The sequence below is a fragment of the Bufo bufo genome, chromosome 5 (genome assembly GCF_905171765.1).
Source record: "Bufo bufo chromosome 5, aBufBuf1.1, whole genome shotgun sequence".
In the NCBI taxonomy this organism is placed as follows: domain Eukaryota; kingdom Metazoa; phylum Chordata; class Amphibia; order Anura; family Bufonidae; genus Bufo; species Bufo bufo.
The window spans coordinates 194,186,152-194,206,587 of NC_053393.1; the positions used below are offsets into that span (position 1 = coordinate 194,186,152).

The 20,436-nt window shown below is 43.4% G+C and overlaps 1 protein-coding gene across 2 annotated transcripts in view; it reads left to right on the top strand.

Annotated features, from left to right (window-relative positions):
* Positions 1–17,474, top strand: part of LOC121001433 (beta-Ala-His dipeptidase-like) — a 63,923-nt gene extending 46,449 nt beyond the window's left edge. Inside the window, exons 11-13 of one of the 2 annotated variants that reach the window (XM_040432496.1) lie at positions 221–362; positions 16,259–16,406; positions 17,101–17,474. In XM_040432496.1, coding sequence (XP_040288430.1) covers positions 221–362; positions 16,259–16,406; positions 17,101–17,227 — 417 coding nt within the window. In that variant the 3' untranslated portion in view covers positions 17,228–17,474. Of the gene's footprint in view, positions 1–220; positions 438–957; positions 3,276–16,258; positions 16,407–17,100 lie in introns of those variants that run through there. The other variant, XM_040432497.1, reaches the window with a different exon arrangement.
* The last annotated feature ends 2,962 nt before the right edge of the window (positions 17,475–20,436 follow it).

Below are 20,436 nucleotides of genomic sequence, written 5' to 3' on the forward strand. Positions count from 1 at the left end.
TCGTGGGGGTCTTAGCAGTAGAACCTCCACTGATCTAATAATTGGCACCTATCCTGTGGATTAGCATATCTTAACATTGCTTAACTGGAATATCTGTTTACGTACTTGTCAGTGCTGGTTCAATGCCACCAAACTCTCCATAGCAATGTCCTATCAGCAGACATTGGTTAAATAGTGACAACATGTTCAAAACTTCACAGCTACGCAATCTCTTTTATAGGTGAAGAAGCATCTGGAAGATGTGTTTGCTAAACTGAAAAGCCCGAACAAGCTTAATGTGTCACTGGAGATTGGAGCACTGCCATGGGTGGCTAACGTGGATGATCCTCAGTATGAAGCAGCTAAGATTGCAATACGAAAAGGTTTGTGCTTCCTTCAAATAAATGTACTATGCATGTAAATAAATAAAAAACTATACTGCAAGATCTCTTCTAAAATTTAAAGAGGACCTTTCACCGATCCTGACATTGTGAACTAAGTATCATGACATATACAGCGGCGCCCAGGGATCTTACTGCACTTACTATTATCCCTGGGCGCCGCTCCGTTCTCCCGTTATGTCCTCCGTTATGTTCGGGGACTTGGTTATAGTAGGCGGAGACTTAGGGGACTTGGTTATAGTAGGAGGAGACTGCCCTTGTTCTCCTGGGCGTCTCCTTCTCCTGGGCTGTAGCGCTGGCCAATCGCAGTGCAGAGCTCACAGCCTGGGAGAAAAAAACCTCCCAGGCTGTGAGCTGAGCACTGCAATTGGCCAGCCCTACAGCCTGGGAGAAGAAGACGCTCAGGAGAACAAGGGCAGTCTCCTCCTACTTTAACCAAGTCCCCGAACATACCGGAGGTCATAACGGGAGAACGGAGCGGCGCCCAGGGATAATTGTAAGTGCAGTGAGATCCCTGGGCGCCGCTGTATATGTCATGATACTTAGTTCACAATGTCAGGATCGGTAAAAGGTCCTCTTTAAGGTGTATTATGTTAAACTGCTGACATCGTTAAGAAGGGGCTGAGGAGAGCAGTACAAACATACATTTTATGGAAATTTTATCATCAGGACTAGTGATAACATGAATTTTAAGTGTTGGTTCACACTGAGTTTTTTAGGGGAGGTTATGATGCAGATTTGCTTGTAGGGTTTTCAGCCAAAGCTGGAAGTGAATTTGGAAGGAATTCGAAATATTAACAAAGGATTTATACTTTTTTCTGCTGGATCCACATCTGGCTTTGGCAGAGAAACCTACAGACAAATCTGCCTCAAAGCCTCCTCTATGTGTGAACCTACCCTATGTGAGACAGTGACAGGTAGAGTGATTGATGGCAGGTATTTTTCCCCCAGAATCCTGTCATATGCAGCTTAAGCTCCAGGGAATGCCCAGTATGTAGTGGAAAGCCCAAGCTTTCTTGAAGTGGCTTTGTAAAAATTCAACATAGGGCCTGGAGTTTTGGGTTGGGGAAGATTTGGGCAGGTTCCCCAATCCGCAGTCCACTTCTGGTAAGAGTTCTAGCCTGCTGTCTCTGATTAGCTGCACCTGCGGTGCTTTCATAAAAGAGTCTGGGCTGAGAGCTGGAAGAGCTGGGACTGATATGCTGGTGCTTATGAGTAACTTGCTGCGAGAAGAACTTCAGGGCTGACAGTACTGTGTATAGGATAGTTAGTGAAACACTGTGTAGTTAGTGCTCAGACGAGCAGGATTTGTTTTTGTGTTTTGCCTGAAATGTAAAGGCCTTTTATTTTTGTTTTTGAAACAACAATAAAGTGGCACTTTGTTTGGACTTCATCCTGTGTGTCACTGTCTCTGACTGCCCCCATGCCAGTCAATCCTGCCTCTACCAGAGCTAATTCCCACATATGGTGGAGGATGCGGGCACAGTCTTAAAGAGACATACACTGCATTAAGAGACTTTGCTGCACAGCGTTCAAAATGGAGGAGGTACTCAAACAATTGTTACAGGCTAATGCTAGTCTTCAGCAGGCTGCTGCCAACTAAATACAGGTCAGCGCATCCCTGCAAGCAGCCAGCGCCACCCAGCGATGAGTACATGAGGAAGCCATGCGTGCCCAGGCGGAAACAAATTCCTTGCTAGTGGAATCCGACAGACTGGCCTTAAAGGAACAGCAGCAGATTAACCGGCAGCTGCAGGAGCTAATACAGACTTTGGCAGAGAGAGTCCAGAGGCCTCAAGGGCCGTTTCTAACAGTTCGTGCTGCAGTAAATACCTCCTTGCAGAAGATGACCCCCACTGATGACATTGAGGCCTACCTCACGGTGTTTGAGTGAGTGGCAGAGCGGGAGAAGTTACCTGCAGACCAGTGGGCCGATGTGGTGGCTCCTTTCCTAGCGGGAGAATCGCAAAAGGCGTACTTTGACTTATGCGAGCAGGATGCCAAGTACTATGCTAAGTTAAAGGGTGAAATTATTTCCCGTCTGGGGGTCAACATCAATCTCTGTGCACGACTTGTGCACAATTGGACTTATGCAGAGCACTTACCTGCCCGGTCGCAGATGCATGACCTTTTCACCTGGTACGAAAGTGGCTGCAACCAGAGGAGTCAACCTCTGCACAGATCGTGGAGAGAATGGTGCTAGACAAGTACATTCGTTCCTTACCTCCTAGGATCCAGCACTGGGTCAGTCAAGGAGACCCCACAGACACCAATCAGTTGGTCAACCTGGTTGAAAGATACAAAGCAACTGAGGATCTACTCCAAGAAGTGCCTCCTGGACATACTAACCCTTGGAACAGCAAAATGCACGGATCGCTCGGTAAGACTGTTCCTTTTCCTAAAGGGGTAAAAAGTGCTGTTAAGGGAGGTGGCTCAGAGGGGGACTGAAGGTTCCAGAGGGACCCAGAAGTCCAGAACAGGTTCTCAATTTGGGGACCAGGGCCGCATACAGTGTTGGCGGTGTCTTGGACATGGTCATATTGCTGCAAGCTGTCCCCTGACTACTGAGCCTATGGAGTGTGATACAGCCAGACGATTATTTTTGTTTGCACGTCCTGCTTGTTCTGCTGAGACTGAACAGCAAATGCATGCCCTAACAGTGAATGGATGTACTGTTAATGCTCTACTGGACTCTGGAAGTTTGGTTACCCTGGTGCATGCCAGTCTGGTAGACCCGTGGGCCTTCAGAGGACATTGCATTGGGGTTTTGTGTATTCACAAGTACATTAAAGAATATCCCGCAGCCTTAGTCACACTAGAGACTGAATGCGGAACTGCCTGTCATGAAGTGGGCATAGTCAAGTCTCTGATGCACAGTGTAATCCTGGGGAGAGACTTTCCATTGTTCTGGGACTTGTGGGGAATGAAAAGTGTGCGCTCCACTGTAAGGGTTCCTGATGACAATAATGTGTGCCCTGTGATAAGCCCCGTACCCTTGAGCAGGATGCAGAGGTGCCAGCAGGAGGCAGAGGTGCCAGCAGTAGGGGTGACCACCGAACCCAATAATTTTCCCTTAGATGTTCTTGCTGGTGAGATAGAGGAGCCAGAGGAAAGTGGAGATATGCCTGATTTAGAGGTACCTCGGGATAATTTTGGCACTGAGCAACTCAGAGATCCCACATTATTAAAGGCAAGGGAGAATGTTAAAGTCATAAATGGTGTGCCTCAATTTCCAGGGGCCGATAAAATGTTCCCCCACTTGTACCGTGTATAGGATAGTTTGTGAAACACTGTTTAGGTAGTGCTCAGAAGGTAGTGCTCAGATGAGCAGGATTTGTTTTTGTGTTTTGCCTGAAATGTAAAGGCCTTTTATTTTTGTTGTTGAAACCACAATAAAGTGGAACTTTGTTTGGACTTCATCCTGTGTGTCACTGTCTCTGACTGTCCGCAAGCTGGTCAATCCTGCCTCTACCAGAGCTAATTCCCAAGATTTGTTGTATCAGGTTGATAAAATACGTGGGGAATCTGTTGAGCAGCTCGTGGTGCCACAGCCATACAGTAGAATGGTGTTAGACCTGGCTCATAAGCATGTGCTTGGTGGACACCTAGCACGCATTTGGTGGACACCAGAGAACGCATTTTGCAGAGATTTTTCTGGCCTGGTGTGTATACTGACGTACAAAGGTACTGTAAGTCCTGCCCTGAGTGCCAGCTGAGTGAGTCCACTGGTTCCTCTACCTATCATAGAGGTTCCTTTTGACAGGATTGCCATGGATTTGGTTGGCCCTTTAGTAAAGTCTGCTAGGGGGCATCAGTATATCCTGGTGGTGTTGGATTACACCAAACGCTATCCTGAGGCATTCCCGCTAAGAAACACCTCGTCTAAGACCATAGCACGAGAATTGTTTCACATGTTTACCCGGACTGGTTTACCTAAAGAGATACTTACCGACCAGGGTACCCCTTCATGTCCAGAGTCATGAAAAAATTGTGTAAATTGTTAAAAATTAAACACCTGCATACATCTGTGTATCACCCGCAAAGATTTAATAAAACATTAAAGAGTATGTTAAGGAAGGTGGTCAGCAAGGATGGGAAGGATTGGGACTGTCTTTTGCCATATCTTATGTTTGCCATGCGTGAAGTTCCTCAATCATCCATAGGTTTTTCGCCCTTTGAACTTGTATATGGCAGACATCTGCGTGGTCTCCTTGATATAGCAAAAGAAACCTGGGAACAAGAGCCCACCCCTTACAGGAGTGTGATAGAACATATCTCCCTGATGCAAGACCAAATTGCTGCTGTCATGCCAATTAATAAAGAGCATTTAGAACAGGCTCGAGAGGCCCAAAGCCAGGTATATGACAGGTCTGCTAGAATAAGAACCTTTAATCCAGGGGACCGAGTGTTAGTTTTAGTGCCCACGGTAGACAGTAAATTTCTCGCTAGATAGCAGGCAGCTTATGAGATAATTGGCCGAGTGGGTGAGGTGAACTATAAGGTGTACCAGCCTGGTAAGGGGAAGCCAGAACAGTTGTACCATGTTAACCTCATTAAGCCCTGGAAAGACAGAGAGATTCTGTCAGCTCTGAATGTTCCTGCAGTGGAACTCCTGAAGTTAGTGTGTCTGATTCCCTGTCAAAGTCACAGAGACAGGAGGCCAAGGAGTTCGTGCAGAGGAACACTGATGTGTTTTCAGAGTTGCAAGGGCTGACAAACGTCATTAAGCATGACATTGTCACCGATCCACATGTACGGATTCATTCAAGACCTTACAGGGTTTCTGAAGCCCGCCGACAGGTCATATCTGAAGGGGTTAGGAAAATGTTAGCCCTCAGGGTGATTGAGGAATCAAAAAGTGAGTGGTCCAGTCCCATAGCGTTGATTCCTAAACTCGATTTGTAATAACTTCCGTAAGTTGAACGAAGTATCCAAGTTTGACGCATATCCTATGCCACGAATTGATGAGCTCATTGAGAGACTCGGCCATGCTAGATACTTCTCCACCCTTGACTTGACCAAAGGCTACTGGCAAGTTCCTCTTACTGACAGAGGAAAAGAAAAAACTGCGTTTGTTACCCCAGATGGGCTCTTCCAATATGTCTGCTTACCCTTTGGGTTACATGGGGCTCCAGCAACTTTTTAAAGATTAATGGACATTGTCCTTAAACCCCATAGTCGGTATGCTTCAGCTTATTTGGATGACATCATTATTTTTAGTCACGATTTGGAGAGCCACTTACCAAAAGTACAAGCTGTAGTACATTCTCTCAGAGCGGCAGGGTTGACCGCCAACCCCAAAAAGTGTACTTTAGGCCTGGAGGAAGCACGTTACCTGGCGTACATAATTGGCAGGGAAATGGTAAAGCCTTAGATAAATAAAGTTGAAGCTATCCAACACTGGCCACATCCTGTCGCCAAAAATCAGATGAAAGCTTTTTTAGGAATTGTGGGGTACTACCGCAAGTTTATTCCTCTCTTTGCCAATACAGCAGCCCCGTTAACAGCCCTTGCCAAGGGAAGTAAGTCTGTCATGGTCAAGTGGAATGCCGAAGCTGAACAGGCATTCCAAGAATTAAAAGTGGCTCTCGTCCAGACTGAAGCGTCTGATGTAGGGCTAGGTGCAGTGTTGTCACAGGAGGTTGACGGTGTGGAACATCCTGTGACATATCTTAGCAGGAAGCTTACTCCTGCTCAGAAAAATTTATAGCATTGTTGAACAGGAGTGCTTAGCAATTAAGTGGGCCCTGGAATCACTTTTTGGGACGCCACTTTAGGTTGGTCACTGACCACTCTCCACTTACGTGGTTGTGCCAGCAAAAAGAGAGGAATGCACAAGTGACGAGGTGGTTTCTCACTTTACAAAATTTTTACTTTTCTGTTGAGCACAGAGCAGGCAATCTGCAAGAAAATGCAGATGCTCTGTCTAGGACACATTGTCTGATAGTTAAAAGTGTCGGACCCCACAGGTTCGAACAGAGGGGGAGGGTATGTGAGACAGTGACAGGTAGAGTGATTGATGGCAGGTATTTTCCCCCCAGAATCCAAAGTCATATGCAGCTTAAGCTCCAGGGAATGCCCAGTATGTAGTGGAAAGCCCAAGCTTTCCTGAGGTGGCTTTGTAAAAAGCCAACATAGGGCCTGGAGTTTTGGATTGGGTAAGATTTGGGCAGGTTCCCCAATCCGCAGTCCACTTCTGGTAAGAGTTCTAGCCTGCTGTCTCTGGTTAGCTGCACCTGCAGTGCTTTCATAAAAGAGTCTGGGCTGAGAGCTGGAAGAGCTGGGACTGATATGCTGGTGCTTGTGAGTAACTTCAGAGCTGACAGTACCGCGTATAGGATAGTTAGTGAAACACTGTTTAGGTAGTGCTCAGACGAGCAGGATTTGTTTTTGTGTTTTGCCTGGAATGTAAAGGCCTTTTATTTTTGTTGTTGAAACCACAATAAAGTGGAACTTTGTTTGGACTTCATCCTGTGTGTCACTGTCTCTGACTGTCCGCAAGCTGGTCAATCCTGCCTCTACCACAGCTAATTCCCACACCTAATTCTGCCAGGTTCTGCTCCTCTAGTGCAATGGAAGCAGAGTATTGCTGTGAAGTGTTCTCTCTTCTCCACATTGAGCTGTAGGGATCTCCTGGATGGATGCTACAACTGTCGCTCGAAGCAGAAGTGCAGGCAACTCAATGCACGGAGCAGAGAACACTTCTCAGTGATGCACCATTGCACTGAAGAAGAAGAATATGGCAGTGTAGAGGTTCATATTCTACTGTCCTCTCCAGCCCCAATTTAGTGCCATCAGCTGTTTAGCATTATCGAAGCTGCTGACAGATGATCTTTAAATGCACAACTAGGTAGTCCGACAGTTCTACTTGTCTCAGATTTCAGTGTGGATTCTGCACCTAAATTTAGTGAATGCCTCATCCAATGCATGTGAATTGGGATTCCATTTAAATGCATAGTAAAAATACCTGATGAATTTCTGGCCACCATGGTGTTAAGTATTGTGATGAAAATAGGACTAATCCTTGTGCGAATCTGCAGCAGATCTGCTGCACAAGATGTTTGTCATTATTATAGAATATGGTAAAAATTGACTCTGTCCACATATAATTTTATTCAAGGTTAGGTGGCTCACTCACTGATGTACAATGGAATGGGTGCACTGCCACACAGCACTCCCTGTTGCTGTTTGAGAGTACAATTTGGAGAACAAGGGTTTGGCGTCACTCAATATCTGGCACAAATATAGGCAGGCAAAGGACAATATTCAGGAATATTATTTATTAGGTTACTCACAACATGTGACAGTAAAACTTTAAAAATTATAAAAAATCACACATATAGCATATTAGGACTCCTATAATACTTCCTATGTTCAGTCTCTTTGTATTATTATATGGTTCACAGTTCATATATGGTGAATTACCAAGTGAGGTCAATGGTAGTTCAATTGATTTGAAACACTTTGGTAATATAAATGTACTTTACCACTCCTGTTTAGCCGTACAGATGCCTGGCTATGGGCTGCAAGGATCGCTCCTATTAAACGTGGGGCCGCTTGGCTGTAAGCTGCTTGGTTTGTGAACTGCAGGAAACACTCCTGTTGGCCGTGCGTCCGCTTGGCTGTGAGCTGCAAGGACCTTTGGAGGCGGGTTCGCCTGTCGACACTTCCCCGTATTGCTGAATGTTACAACCAACTCTGACCTTCCAGGACCTGATCGTGGCGTCCCACGTGGTTCGGCCCGATCAGTCAGGTGACTTCCTCTTTCAGGCGGGGTTTTCAAATGAATACAGCATTCGCTTGTAATAATCGGTGTCTTCCTTGTATCGTCCCACACTGTCTGCCGACCATACGCGTTTCGGGATGAGATCCCTTCCTCAGTGGTACAGACAGTGGGATTGAAATGTCCTTTTTATATCATCTTTAATTGATGAAATGCATGCTGGGACAGTGGGGGACTTGGAAGACCAGGATGTGGATTTCTAATGGTAGTTCATTCATGATCATTCGGATACATGTATTCCATACAAACAACTACAATGTTGTGTATATATATATATATATATATATATATAAAATCTTGATACATCCTTACAAAGAGTATTGCTATATGGATGATGTAATGATGCCACGATACATTAATTTATTAAGTATAACACACATTAAAAATATAACATATATCAGCAACATATGCGCACTTGCGATTTTGGTGCGTTTTTATATTTCAATAAAAACCTATATTTAAAAAATGTTATTGTCCGTGGAATAAGATTTCATATATTTGTTAGATTTTCATAGATTTTCATAAAAAAGGGGGAAGGGGGGAGTTTCAATAATTGCACACAGTATTTATATGTAGAGAATTCATCACTGGTATATTCATCCAGTTAAAACAATAAATATGAAAATAAAAACAGATATAAAGATTTCAAAAACATAACTATTTAGGATAAAAACTTCCGATGTTCAAAAAATTCCAAAAAACGCACCTGCGGTTCCGGTGCGTTTTTAGTGCGTTTTTGCTAAAAAAAGTAAATATGAGTCGAGGATGATACTGAGGATATAGGGAAGCATCCCCTATATTGCACATCATATACTTGGTGATGTTCATACTTGAAATTGACTTTAAATGTGCTATATGTTGTTTAAGGGGGCGCGGACCTGCCTAGAAGGAGAGATCTGGGTGCTGGTAACACAGCCTAACACCAGATGTCCCATTCAAGGCAGACCAACGACCCATTATAGGAATGCGAAGAGTTCTAGTTCTGCGTTCAGACCCCTTGGAATAAGGGAGTCGAACTCAAAAATCCTCTTCGATTCATTTCTGGACATACGGAGGATATGGTTCCCACCTCTCCATGGTTGTTCAACTTTCTCTATAGCCATATATGTCAAACTGGATGGGTCGCTCCTATGGTAATCCCTATAGTGTTTAGACAGAGAGTGCAATTCATATCCCTTTTTTATGTTATTCACGTGTTCTGATATCCTCTTTTTTAGGGTACGTTTTGTTCGTCCTATATACTGCTTATGGCATGGGCATTCTATCAGATAAATCACGTTGGTAGAGTCGCATGTCAACCCTTCTTTGATATCCAAGAAAAAGGAATTTTGGGTTGAGATTGCCTTCAGGATCTTTTTAGGGAATTTTGTAATTCTACAATTAGAGCAACGCCCACATCTATGGAATCCTTTAAAACAGCGGTGGGGAACCATTTTGCTGCCAAGGGCCATTTGGATATTTGTAACATCATTCGGGGGCCATACAAAATTCTCAATAAAAATTTTTTACTGCTGTATTTGGTCAAACATATAATTGACTTAGGGATAAGTTACAGAAATTGCACTTCAATTAAAATAATCTAGAGGGCTGTATTTTTGCAGCACAAAATAGCGCCTGCACTATATATATACAGTATATTACATACAATACAGGCGCCATATTGACCACACATAGCAGTCTAATTTTTAAGTTCAGAATGTTACTTATTTGACATTAATGGCAGGAAGCTAAACCCAGGGGGTCCAGAGAGGGGTTCACCCAGCTTTCACTCTCCCTGCCTCTTTCTTCGCAACTGTCCCTGCCTTTGTCCCTTTCTCAGCAAAATATCTGCCCCCACCTCCATCAGCCTGAAATCAGCCTCCTATCAGACCCCCCAGGCCTACATCAGCCTCAGATCAGACTCCCATCAGACCTCTAAGCCTCAGATTAGACCCCAATCAGACCCTTCCTAGCTTCAGATCAGACTCCCATCAGACCCCCAGCCTCAGACCAGACCCGGATCAGACGCCCAGCCTCAGATCAGCCCCCATCAGACCCCCCAGGGTCAGATCAGCCCCTATAAGACCCCCCAGCCTCAGATCAGACCTTCATAATACCCTCCCTAGCCTCAGATCAGCCCCCATCAGACCCTCCCCAGCCTCAGATCAGCCCCCATCAGCCCCCCTAGTCTCAGATCAGACCCCTATCAAACCCCAGCCTCAGATCAGACACCCCCAGCCTCAGATCAGACCCTCCCAAGCCTCAGATCAGACCCCCATCAGACCCTCCCCACCCTCCTTTAGCCTCAGATCAGCCCCAATCAGACATCAGATCAGATACTGTATTTAAGATAAACAAATAAACTTACCTCTCCAGCTCCGTACGGCGCTGCCTCTTGGCAGATTCACTTACCCTCCCTGTTCTTCTTTCTGCCGCACTATATTGTCACCTCACACCGCACAGCGTCAGGTCATAGTGCACGTCTACGTGCACTGCGTCCTGACGCTGGATGTGTCAGGACACAGTGTGGGGCTGAAAGAAGACCAGGGAAGGTGAGGACAGCCAGTGCAGTGCTGTTCTCACCTTCCTGTGCCTCCCGTATGCTAATGACCGCTTCCATAATGGAAGGGGTCATAAGCATTTTCACATTATGTTCTGGCAGGGGGCCGGGGGCCACATGAAATGATACCGTGGGCCGCATACGGCCCTCGGGCCGGAGGTTCCCCACCCCTGCTTTAAAAGATAACCAATTATGTTTCTGTATATTGTATTCTCTATTCTTTATAGATGGCGCTACCTTCAATCCTAAATTGGAGGCCCTAGTGTATGTGATCAAGGGTGTGTTAGTGAGTATGGGCCCAACCACCTTGTCTCCAAGTAAGTGGTGCCAATACTTTGCAATGATTCTCTCCATACTCCTATATTGGGCATGAAATGGTAGGATCATTCTCATTTTTTCATCAATCGCATGTTTTTGTTTAGGGACAAATAAATCTATTCTATCTAACATTTTGACCTCTTCCAATGACTTTTCCAAAGCATGAGCTGGATACTGTCTATCAATAAATTGTTTTTTTAGAGTCTCTGCTTCTATTGTGAACTGTTGGTCCTGTGTGCAATTCCGTTTTAATCTTCTAAATTGACTCTTGGGGACATTGATGAGCCACCTTGGTAGGTGACAGCTTGTGTATAATATAAAGCTGTTTTTGCTCACCAATTTATGATGTGTGCTACAAATTAGTCTATCCCCCTCAACTTTGATGTCAAGATCCAGAAATTGAATATTCCTCATATCTATAGTGGAAGTGAATTTTAGATTCAAATTGTTCACATTTATCTCCTCCAAGAAAGTAATGAGGGATGACATCGTGTTCTGCCATATGAACACGATGTCATCTATATAGCGACGCCACAACACCAGATCCGCCCCCAGTCTCGATGCAATGACAGTGGATTCCCACTCTGCCATGAATAAATTGGCATAGCTGGGGGCGAATCTGGTGCCCATGGCGGTGCCCTTGCACTGGACATAGACGTCACCATTGAAGGAAAAATAATTGTGCGTCAATATGTATCTGACCCCTTCTATTACGTAATGGATTTGTTCTTTATTCATGGTTCCACTCTGGGTCAGTTGTTGACTAAGTGCTTCTAGGCCCTGTTCGTGATCTATTATGGTATACAGAGAATTGACATCCAGTGTCCCCAGTATATATCCTTCCTTATATTGCATCCCCTCTAAAATTTTAATTACTCCAGTGGTGTCTTTGATATATGATGGTATTTTCTTTACAGTCGGTTGTAACAATTGGTCAATATATCTTGACAGATTAGAGGAAATAGAGTTTATCCCGGATATTATGGGCCTTCCTGGAGGTTTCGTTAGAGTCTTATGTATCTTAGGAATACAGTACATCACTGGCATTCTTTTTTCTGTACTCATAATATACTTTGCCTCTTGCTCCGACAGAATTCCTGAGACAGTGCCTTTTTTGCAATATTGTATTAGTCGTTTGAAGTAGTCCTCTGTAGGATCTCGTTTTAGTTTAGTATATGTGGACTCTTCATTCAATTGTCGCAGGCATTCCTCTATGTAGTCATTTGTGTTAAGGACTACAATCGCCCCTCCCAGCTGATAAAGAACAAATCCATGAATAAAGAACAAATCCATTACGTAATAGAAGGGGTCAGATACATATTGACGCACAAGTATTTTTGGTTATCTTTTAAAGGATTCCATAGATGTGGGCGTTGCTCTAATTGTAGAATTACAAAATTCCCTAAAAAGATCCTGAAGGCAATCTCAACCCAAAATTCCTTTTTCTTGGATATCAAAGAAGGGTTGACATGCGACTCTACCAACGTGATTTATCTGATAGAATGCCCATGCCATAAGCAGTATATAGGACGAACAAAACGTACCCTAAAAAAGAGGATATCAGAACACGTGAATAACATAAAAAAGGGATATGAATTGCACTCTCTGTCTAAACACTATAGGGATTACCATAGGAGCGACCCATCCAGTTTGACATATATGGCTATAGAGAAAGTTGAACAACCATGGAGAGGTGGGAACCATATCCTCCGTATGTCCAGAAATGAATCGAAGAGGATCTTTGAGTTCGACTCCCTTATTCCAAGGGGTCTGAACGCAGAACTAGAACTCTTCGCATTCCTATAATGGGTCGTTGGTCTGCCTTGAATGGGACATCTGGTGTTAGGCTGTGTTACCAGCACCCAGATCTCTCCTTCTAGGCAGGTCCGCGCCCCCTTAAACAACATATAGCACATTTAAAGTCAATTTCAAGTATGAACATCACCAAGTATATGATGTGCAATATAGGGGATGCTTCCCTATATCCTCAGTATCATCCTCGACTCATATTTACTTTTTTTAGCAAAAACGCACTAAAAACGCACCGGAACCGCAGGTGCGTTTTTTGGAATTTTTTGAACATCGGAAGTTTTTATCCTAAATAGTTATGTTTTTGAAATCTTTATATCTGTTTTTATTTTCATATTTATTGTTTTAACTGGATGAATATACCAGTGATGAATTCTCTACATATAAATACTGTGTGCAATTATTGAAACTCCCCCCTTCCCCCTTTTTTATGAAAATCTATGAAAATCTAACAAATATATGAAATCTTATTCCACGGACAATAACATTTTTTAAATATAGGTTTTTATTGAAATATAAAAACGCACCAAAATCGCAAGTGCGCATATGTTGCTGATATATGTTATATTTTTAATGTGTGTTATACTTAATAAATTAATGTATCGTGGCATCATTACATCATCCATATAGCAATACTCTTTGTAAGGATGTATCAAGATTTTATATATATATATATATATATATACACAACATTGTAGTTGTTTGTATGGAATACATGTATCCGAATGATCATGAATGAACTACCATTAGAAATCCACATCCTGGTCTTCCAAGTCCCCCACTGTCCCAGCATGCATTTCATCAATTAAAGATGATATAAAAAGGACATTTCAATCCCACTGTCTGTACCACTGAGGAAGGGATCTCATCCCGAAACGCGTATGGTCGGCAGACAGTGTGGGACGATACAAGGAAGACACCGATTATTACAAGCGAATGCTGTATTCATTTGAAAACCCCGCCTGAAAGAGGAAGTCACCTGACCGATCCGGCCGAACCACGTGGGACGCCACGATCAGGTCCTGGAAGGTCAGAGTTGGTTGTAACATTCAGCAATACGGGGAAGTGTCGACAGGCGAACCCGCCTCCAAAGGTCCTTGCAGCTCACAGCCAAGCGGACGCACGGCCAACGGGAGTGTTTCCTGCAGTTCACAAACCAAGCAGCTTACAGCCAAGCGGCCCCACGTTTAATAGGAGCGATCCTTGCAGCCCATAGCCAGGCATCTGTACGGCTAAACAGGAGTGGTAAAGTACATTTATATTACCAAAGTGTTTCAAATCAATTGAACTACCATTGACCTCACTTGGTAATTCACCATATATGAACTGTGAACCATATAATAATACAAAGAGACTGAACATAGGAAGTCTTATAGGAGTCCTAATATGCTATATGTGTGATTTTTTATAATTTTTAAAGTTTTACTGTCATTTTATCTCGTTATTTTACACAACATGTTGTGAGTAACCTAATAAATAATATTCCTGAATATTGTCCTTTGCCTGCCTATATTTGTGCCAGATATTGAGTGACGCCAAACCCTTGTTCTCCATATAATTTTATTCCTTCCATCATAGGTGGAGATGCAGCGACGGGGCCGCAGGGGCAATATGTGAGTGTTAGTGGGCCGATGGGGATAGTAGTAGTTTACTCACAGTTCTGTAGAGCTCCCTGGGCCGGCGTGCAGTGAATGGAAGGACAGCACCAGTTCCTTCGGGGCACACTCTGTTGTCCAGGGATTCCCGCCAGATGGTGGTTGAGTTGCCCTTGGTTGTGTGGTTTTTAAGGTGCCGTAGAGACAGGGTCCATGGTGTTCGTGATACCAGCACCATTAGGTCCAATGAGGGATAGTGACAAATAAGGAGAGAGTCAGGAGTTAAACACACTGGAACTTTAATAATTGCCTTGAGGTAGTTATAATCCAGTAGTAGTACTTTGGTATACAATAAAATGGCTGAGCTGCAAATCTCAACAACAGGATCGGTAGGGCTGGTTAATACAGGCTTAGGTTTGGCTGGTTTGGGAAAGGTACTTTCTTTAGCTGTGGCTTCCCTCCAATAACCCAGACTTCCGGTACCTAGATCTTGATCAGAACTTTGCAACCAACAGGGCGGTCTCTCTAGCGACAGGCAACAGTCTTCTGCTCCATTTTTTGGACAGGTTGCCTTTACACACAAAAGTCCACTTTGTCACTGGCTGGACAATGGAACTACAGAAAGGATCCAGTAACCTTGGCCTTGATTCTATCTAGATTACCCTACTGGAGAGTGCCCAGGGGCACACATCAGCAGCTACATGCTATCCCTCTCTCCTTTCCTCCACTAACCTCTCATCAAACTTCCTGTGACTGACCTGTTCTTTATATGTAATGTGATGGCACCACTTAGTGGTGAATCGGTGTAATGCAGTTACCAGCCTGTTGTAAGGATTTTGCAGCTATTACAGACAAAATTGACATTAGCAAAACATGACATTATAAAAGGTTTAGGGACCCACTTCTAACACGGAGTGGGACACTGCACAGATAGGGATTATTCCCCTGCCACAAGACTCCCACTGTAAAACAAAGCCCCATATACTGCACAGTATGCATCCCTCTGTATAAGAAAACTGTGTTTCCTATACTGTACAAAAGGTATGCCAACTCACAGAGACACTGGGGCCCATTTTAGGTGTTTAAGACGCCAGTCTTGATAAACGCCTGCTCTGGCATTGGATTTGCCAAAGTTCTGTAGAGGCGCCGGCATCTTCATAATTTTGGCGGATCCACCTCCGCTTTTAAATGTAAAACAGCATCCTAGCTGCCTTACATTTAGACCTTTTTCTATGCCTGAAACAGGCATAGAAAATAGTAAATTAGACAGGCCTGCCAGCCCGTCCCCACCACGGCCACAATTTTAGACCTGGCGTGAGCGGGGAAAAGTCGCAGATTGTGGCTCAACTACCCATTGCGTCACAATCTGTGCCTGAAATACGCCTAATATAGGCGTATTTCAGTATAATAAATGACCCTCACTCTTTTTGCATACGAATGGTGGAAGGGGCTATTTAGTTGTTTTTCAAAAAGCGCAAACAGCAGGTGGTAATATAGTAACATACAGATAGATTTCATTGAATAAATCAGTAGCTATAATACATTTTTAATTACATGCAATTACAAAAGTATTTAGATCGAGAGGCTGGAGTAGCTAAAATGAGTTTTGAAATACACTTGTGTTAAAGACATAACAGATAAAATATTGGTAAATGCTGTATGTACTCCAGCAATGAGGTTACAAGATCTCATGATTTGAGTGGACCATTGGGAATAGATATGTCAGAGTTTAGTAATATTAGTGTGAAGCATCACCAGCATGCTTGAAAGATCTCATTACTGAATGTTTATTGGCGATAGCACAGTATGTGATTATCTCTCTTGTACTTTGTAGTGTTTGGTATTACACCAGACATGATCAGGGATGGTTCAACTATTCCACTGGCCCGGACCTTTCAGGATCTCACCAAAAAGAAGATAATGATGCTTCCCATTGGTGGTGCAGATGATGGTGAACACTCACAAAATGAAAAAATAAGCAGGTGAGAAGCATTTTTATAAAGGATCACACAGAAATTGGTGGTTAGGGATACATTTTGCCCCAGACGATTAAAATGAACCTGTCATTCCTGGTGGTTCTATCTGAGACAGGGATATGAAAGAGGGAGAGAAGCTGAGCTCTGCGATATATAGTTTTATATGACTTGGTGCAGGATTCTGAGTAAAAAGCAGAGAAAATCCTGGCAGGACTCCTGAGAGATAGTGAGAGTCCTGATTACCCTGCCCACTCATGATGATTGACAGCCTTCTGTGTATACACTGATACAAGGAGAGCTGGGTGAGGTATGCTCTAAATGTCTGGAAGGTGCAGGTGCTACCTCTGGGACCACTCCTATCTGGAGAAAAGGGCCTGTCTTGCGCTACCATGAATGGAAAGGTGGTCACACTTTTCATTCACTTCAATTTGACTTCCAAAAATAGCCAAGTGTGCTTAGTCAGCTATTTCGGAAGGCGCATACAAGTGCGGCCACTTCTCCATATGTAGCAGTTGGAGATGGGACACTGTTTTTGAGATAGGTCTGGGTCCCACCTCTGGACCTGCTCCTGTCATTGTGGATATGTCATAAATCTCCAGATGGGAACGCTGTATTTTGCGATGTAAACACAGTACAAACGTTGAAGGAGATTTGATCTAATAGATGCTCTAACAAATGTGTTCTCTCATCTTTATTGTAGATCTAATTACATACAGGGGACCAAAGTATTTGCATCATTTTTCTTGGAATTGTCAAAACTTCATGAAGATTTGCAAACAAAATCAAATGCCAAGAAAGTAACGCGCTGTCAGGTTATTGGAAGCTGAATGTCCAGGATGAAGACAAGATGGCTACTGGTTACTTTGTGGCACATTAGCACCAAAACCTTCAGTATTTCTACAGAGTAGACGGGTTTTCTCATAGTATCATATGATATCTTAGCGCAGAAGCCATGCTAACTGAGACACTGTACTAATGTTTTATAAGAACAACTTTGCTTATTGACGATCTTTTATCCTCTGATATTTTATATTCATGTATTTTTTTTTTAAATACAATGATTTTTACAAACCACTCCTGCCTGCTGCGTTATTCTGTGTTGCTATTAGCAACCAAAGGTCCATACTCCAAGCGTCCAGGGTGCAGAAGAACGGTCCCACATTCAGAGCATTGTCCACAGCAACACCCAACATGTCCAGTGAGTCCTGATGTGGAGGGAGGGGTTGAGGTGACTATTGCTTTTATGTTAAGCATATTTTGATTTAAAAAAAACATCATAAAATTGTGCAGTTTTCACACTAAAAATATGTTAGGACTTCCTGTCTTTTGAAAGGAGCTACATGGGCCATAGACAGAATGGACAGGAGGGGAGACTTCTATGGGAGAGTTTTCTAGGCATGCTCTGTGACCTCTGATATCACCTATTGTGAATGGCGGATCTTGTCTTTTCTATACAGGGTGGGCCATTTATATGGATACACCTTAATAAAATGGGAATGGTTGGTGATATTAACTTCCTGTTTGTGGCACATTAGTATACTGTATGTGAGGGGGGAAACTTCTCAAGATGGGTGGTGACCATGGCGGCCATTTTGAAGTCGGCCATTTTAAATCCAACTTTTGTTTTTTCAATAGGAAGAGGGTCATGTGACACATCAAACTTATTGGGAATTTCACAAAAATCCCACCTTTATTCTTTCATGAGTTATTTTCAAGTTTCTGACCACTTATAAAATGTGTTCAATGTGCTGCCCATTGTGTTGGATTGTCAATGCAACCCTCTTCTCCCACTCTTCACACACTGATAGCAACACTGCAGGAGAAATGCTAGGACAGGCTTCCAGTATCCGTAGTTTCAGGTGCTGCACATTTTGTATCTTCACAGCATAGACAATTGCCTTCAGATGACCCCAAAGATAAAAGTCTAAGGGGGTCAGATCGGGAGACCTTGGGGGCCATTCAACTGGCCCACGACGACCAATCCACTTTCCAGGAAACTGTTCATGCACTGAAGCTGGCATGTTCCCTGAGTTTTTCCAGCAAGATGGTGCACCACCACATTATGGGTGTCAGGTCCGAGCATTCCTAGATGAACAGTTTCCTGGAAAGTGGATTAGTCGTTGTGGGCCAGTTGAATCGCCCCCAAGGTCTCCCGATCTGACCCCCTTAGACTTTTATTTTTGGGGTCATCTGAAGGCAATTGTCTATGCTGTGAAGATACAAGATGTGCAGCACCTGAAACTACGGATACTGGAAGCCTGTGCTAGCATTTCTCCTGCGGTGTTGCTATCAGTGTGTGAAGAGTGGGAGAAGAGGGTTGCATTGACAATCCAACACAATGGGCAGCACTTTGAACACATTTTATAAGTGGTCAGAAACTTGTAAATAACTCATGAAAGTATAAAGTTACGTTAAAACCAAGCACACCGTTGTTTTTCTTGTAAAATTCCCAATAAGTTTGATGTGTCACATGACCCTCTTCCTATTGAAAAAACAAAAGTTGGATTCAAAATGGCCAACTTCAAAATGGCCGCCATGGTCACCACCCATTTTGAAAAGTTTCCCCCCTCACATATACTAATGTGCCACAAACAGGAAGTTAATATCACCAACCATTCCCATTTTATTAAGGTGTATCCATATAAATGGCCCACCCTGTACAATAGTGTTTCTTGTCATTGTAATTCTGCCTGTGGTAATAATGAGATATCTACTGAAAGGTCACCTGTAAAGAACAAGAAATTGTGACCTAATATTAGACCTAGCGGCCCGTTGGAAAATTGCAGGATTATATACAGTGCCTTGAAAACTTATTCATACCCTTTGAACTTTTCCCAATTTTTTCACGTTACACCCCCAAAATGTTTAATAAATAAAAATCTAGAAAGTGTGGCATGCATTTGTATTCAGCCCCCTGAGTCAATACTTTGTAGGACCACCTTTCTCTGCAATTACAGCTGCAAGTCTTTTGGGGTATGTACAGTATCTACTAGCTTTGCAAATCTAGAAGCTGAAATTTTGACATTTTTGCCCATTCTTCTTTGCAAAATGGCTCAAGCTCAGTCAAATTGGATGGAGAGCGTCTGTGAACAGCAATTTGCAATAGATTCTCAATGGGATTTAGGTCTGGACTTTAACTGGGCCATTCTAACACATGCTTTGATCTAAACCATTCCATTGTAGCTCTGACTGTATATTGAGGATCGTTGTCCTGCTGGAAGATGAGCCTCTACCCCAGTCTCAAGTCTTCTGCAGCCTCTACCAGGTTTTCCTCCAGGATTGCCCTGTATTTAGTTCCATCCATCTTCCCATCAACTCTGACCAGCTTCCTGTCCCTGCTGAAGAAAAGCGACCCCAAAGCATGATGCTGTGCCAACACCATGTCTCATGTTGGGGATGGTGTATTCAGGGTGATGTGCAGTTTTAGTTTTTCACCACACGTAGCGTTTTGCATTTAGGTCAAAAAGTTACATTTTGGTGTCATCTGATGAGAGCACCTTTTTTCACATGTTTGGTGTGTCCCCTACATGGCTTGTGGCAAACTGCAAATGGGACTTTTTATGGCTTGCTTTCAAAAATGCTTTTCTTCTTGCTACTCTTCCCTAAAGGCCAGATTTGTGGAGTGTACGACTAATAGTTATCCTGTGGACAGATTCTCCTTCCTGAGCATCTCTTACAAAGTGACCATGGGCCTCCTGGCTGCTTCTCTACTTAATGTTCTACTTGCCTGGGCTGTCAGGTTAGGTGGCTGGTTGTGACTTGGTAGGTTTACAGTTGTGCCATACTCCTGAATTGGACAGTGCTATGTGAGATGTTCAGAGCTTGGGATATTCTTACTATAACCGAACCCAGCTATTTCTTCACAACTTTATCCCTGACCACCAAATGTGGTGACATAACAATACTCTTCCAGTATGATGGATAATGGCCAGAGCATATAATATGTTACTGAACTAAGATATATGTATAGTGTTTGTTTAATGGATGCAGATTTTCTGTTTTCGAGGATACATAGATTTTTACCTTTACAGTACAT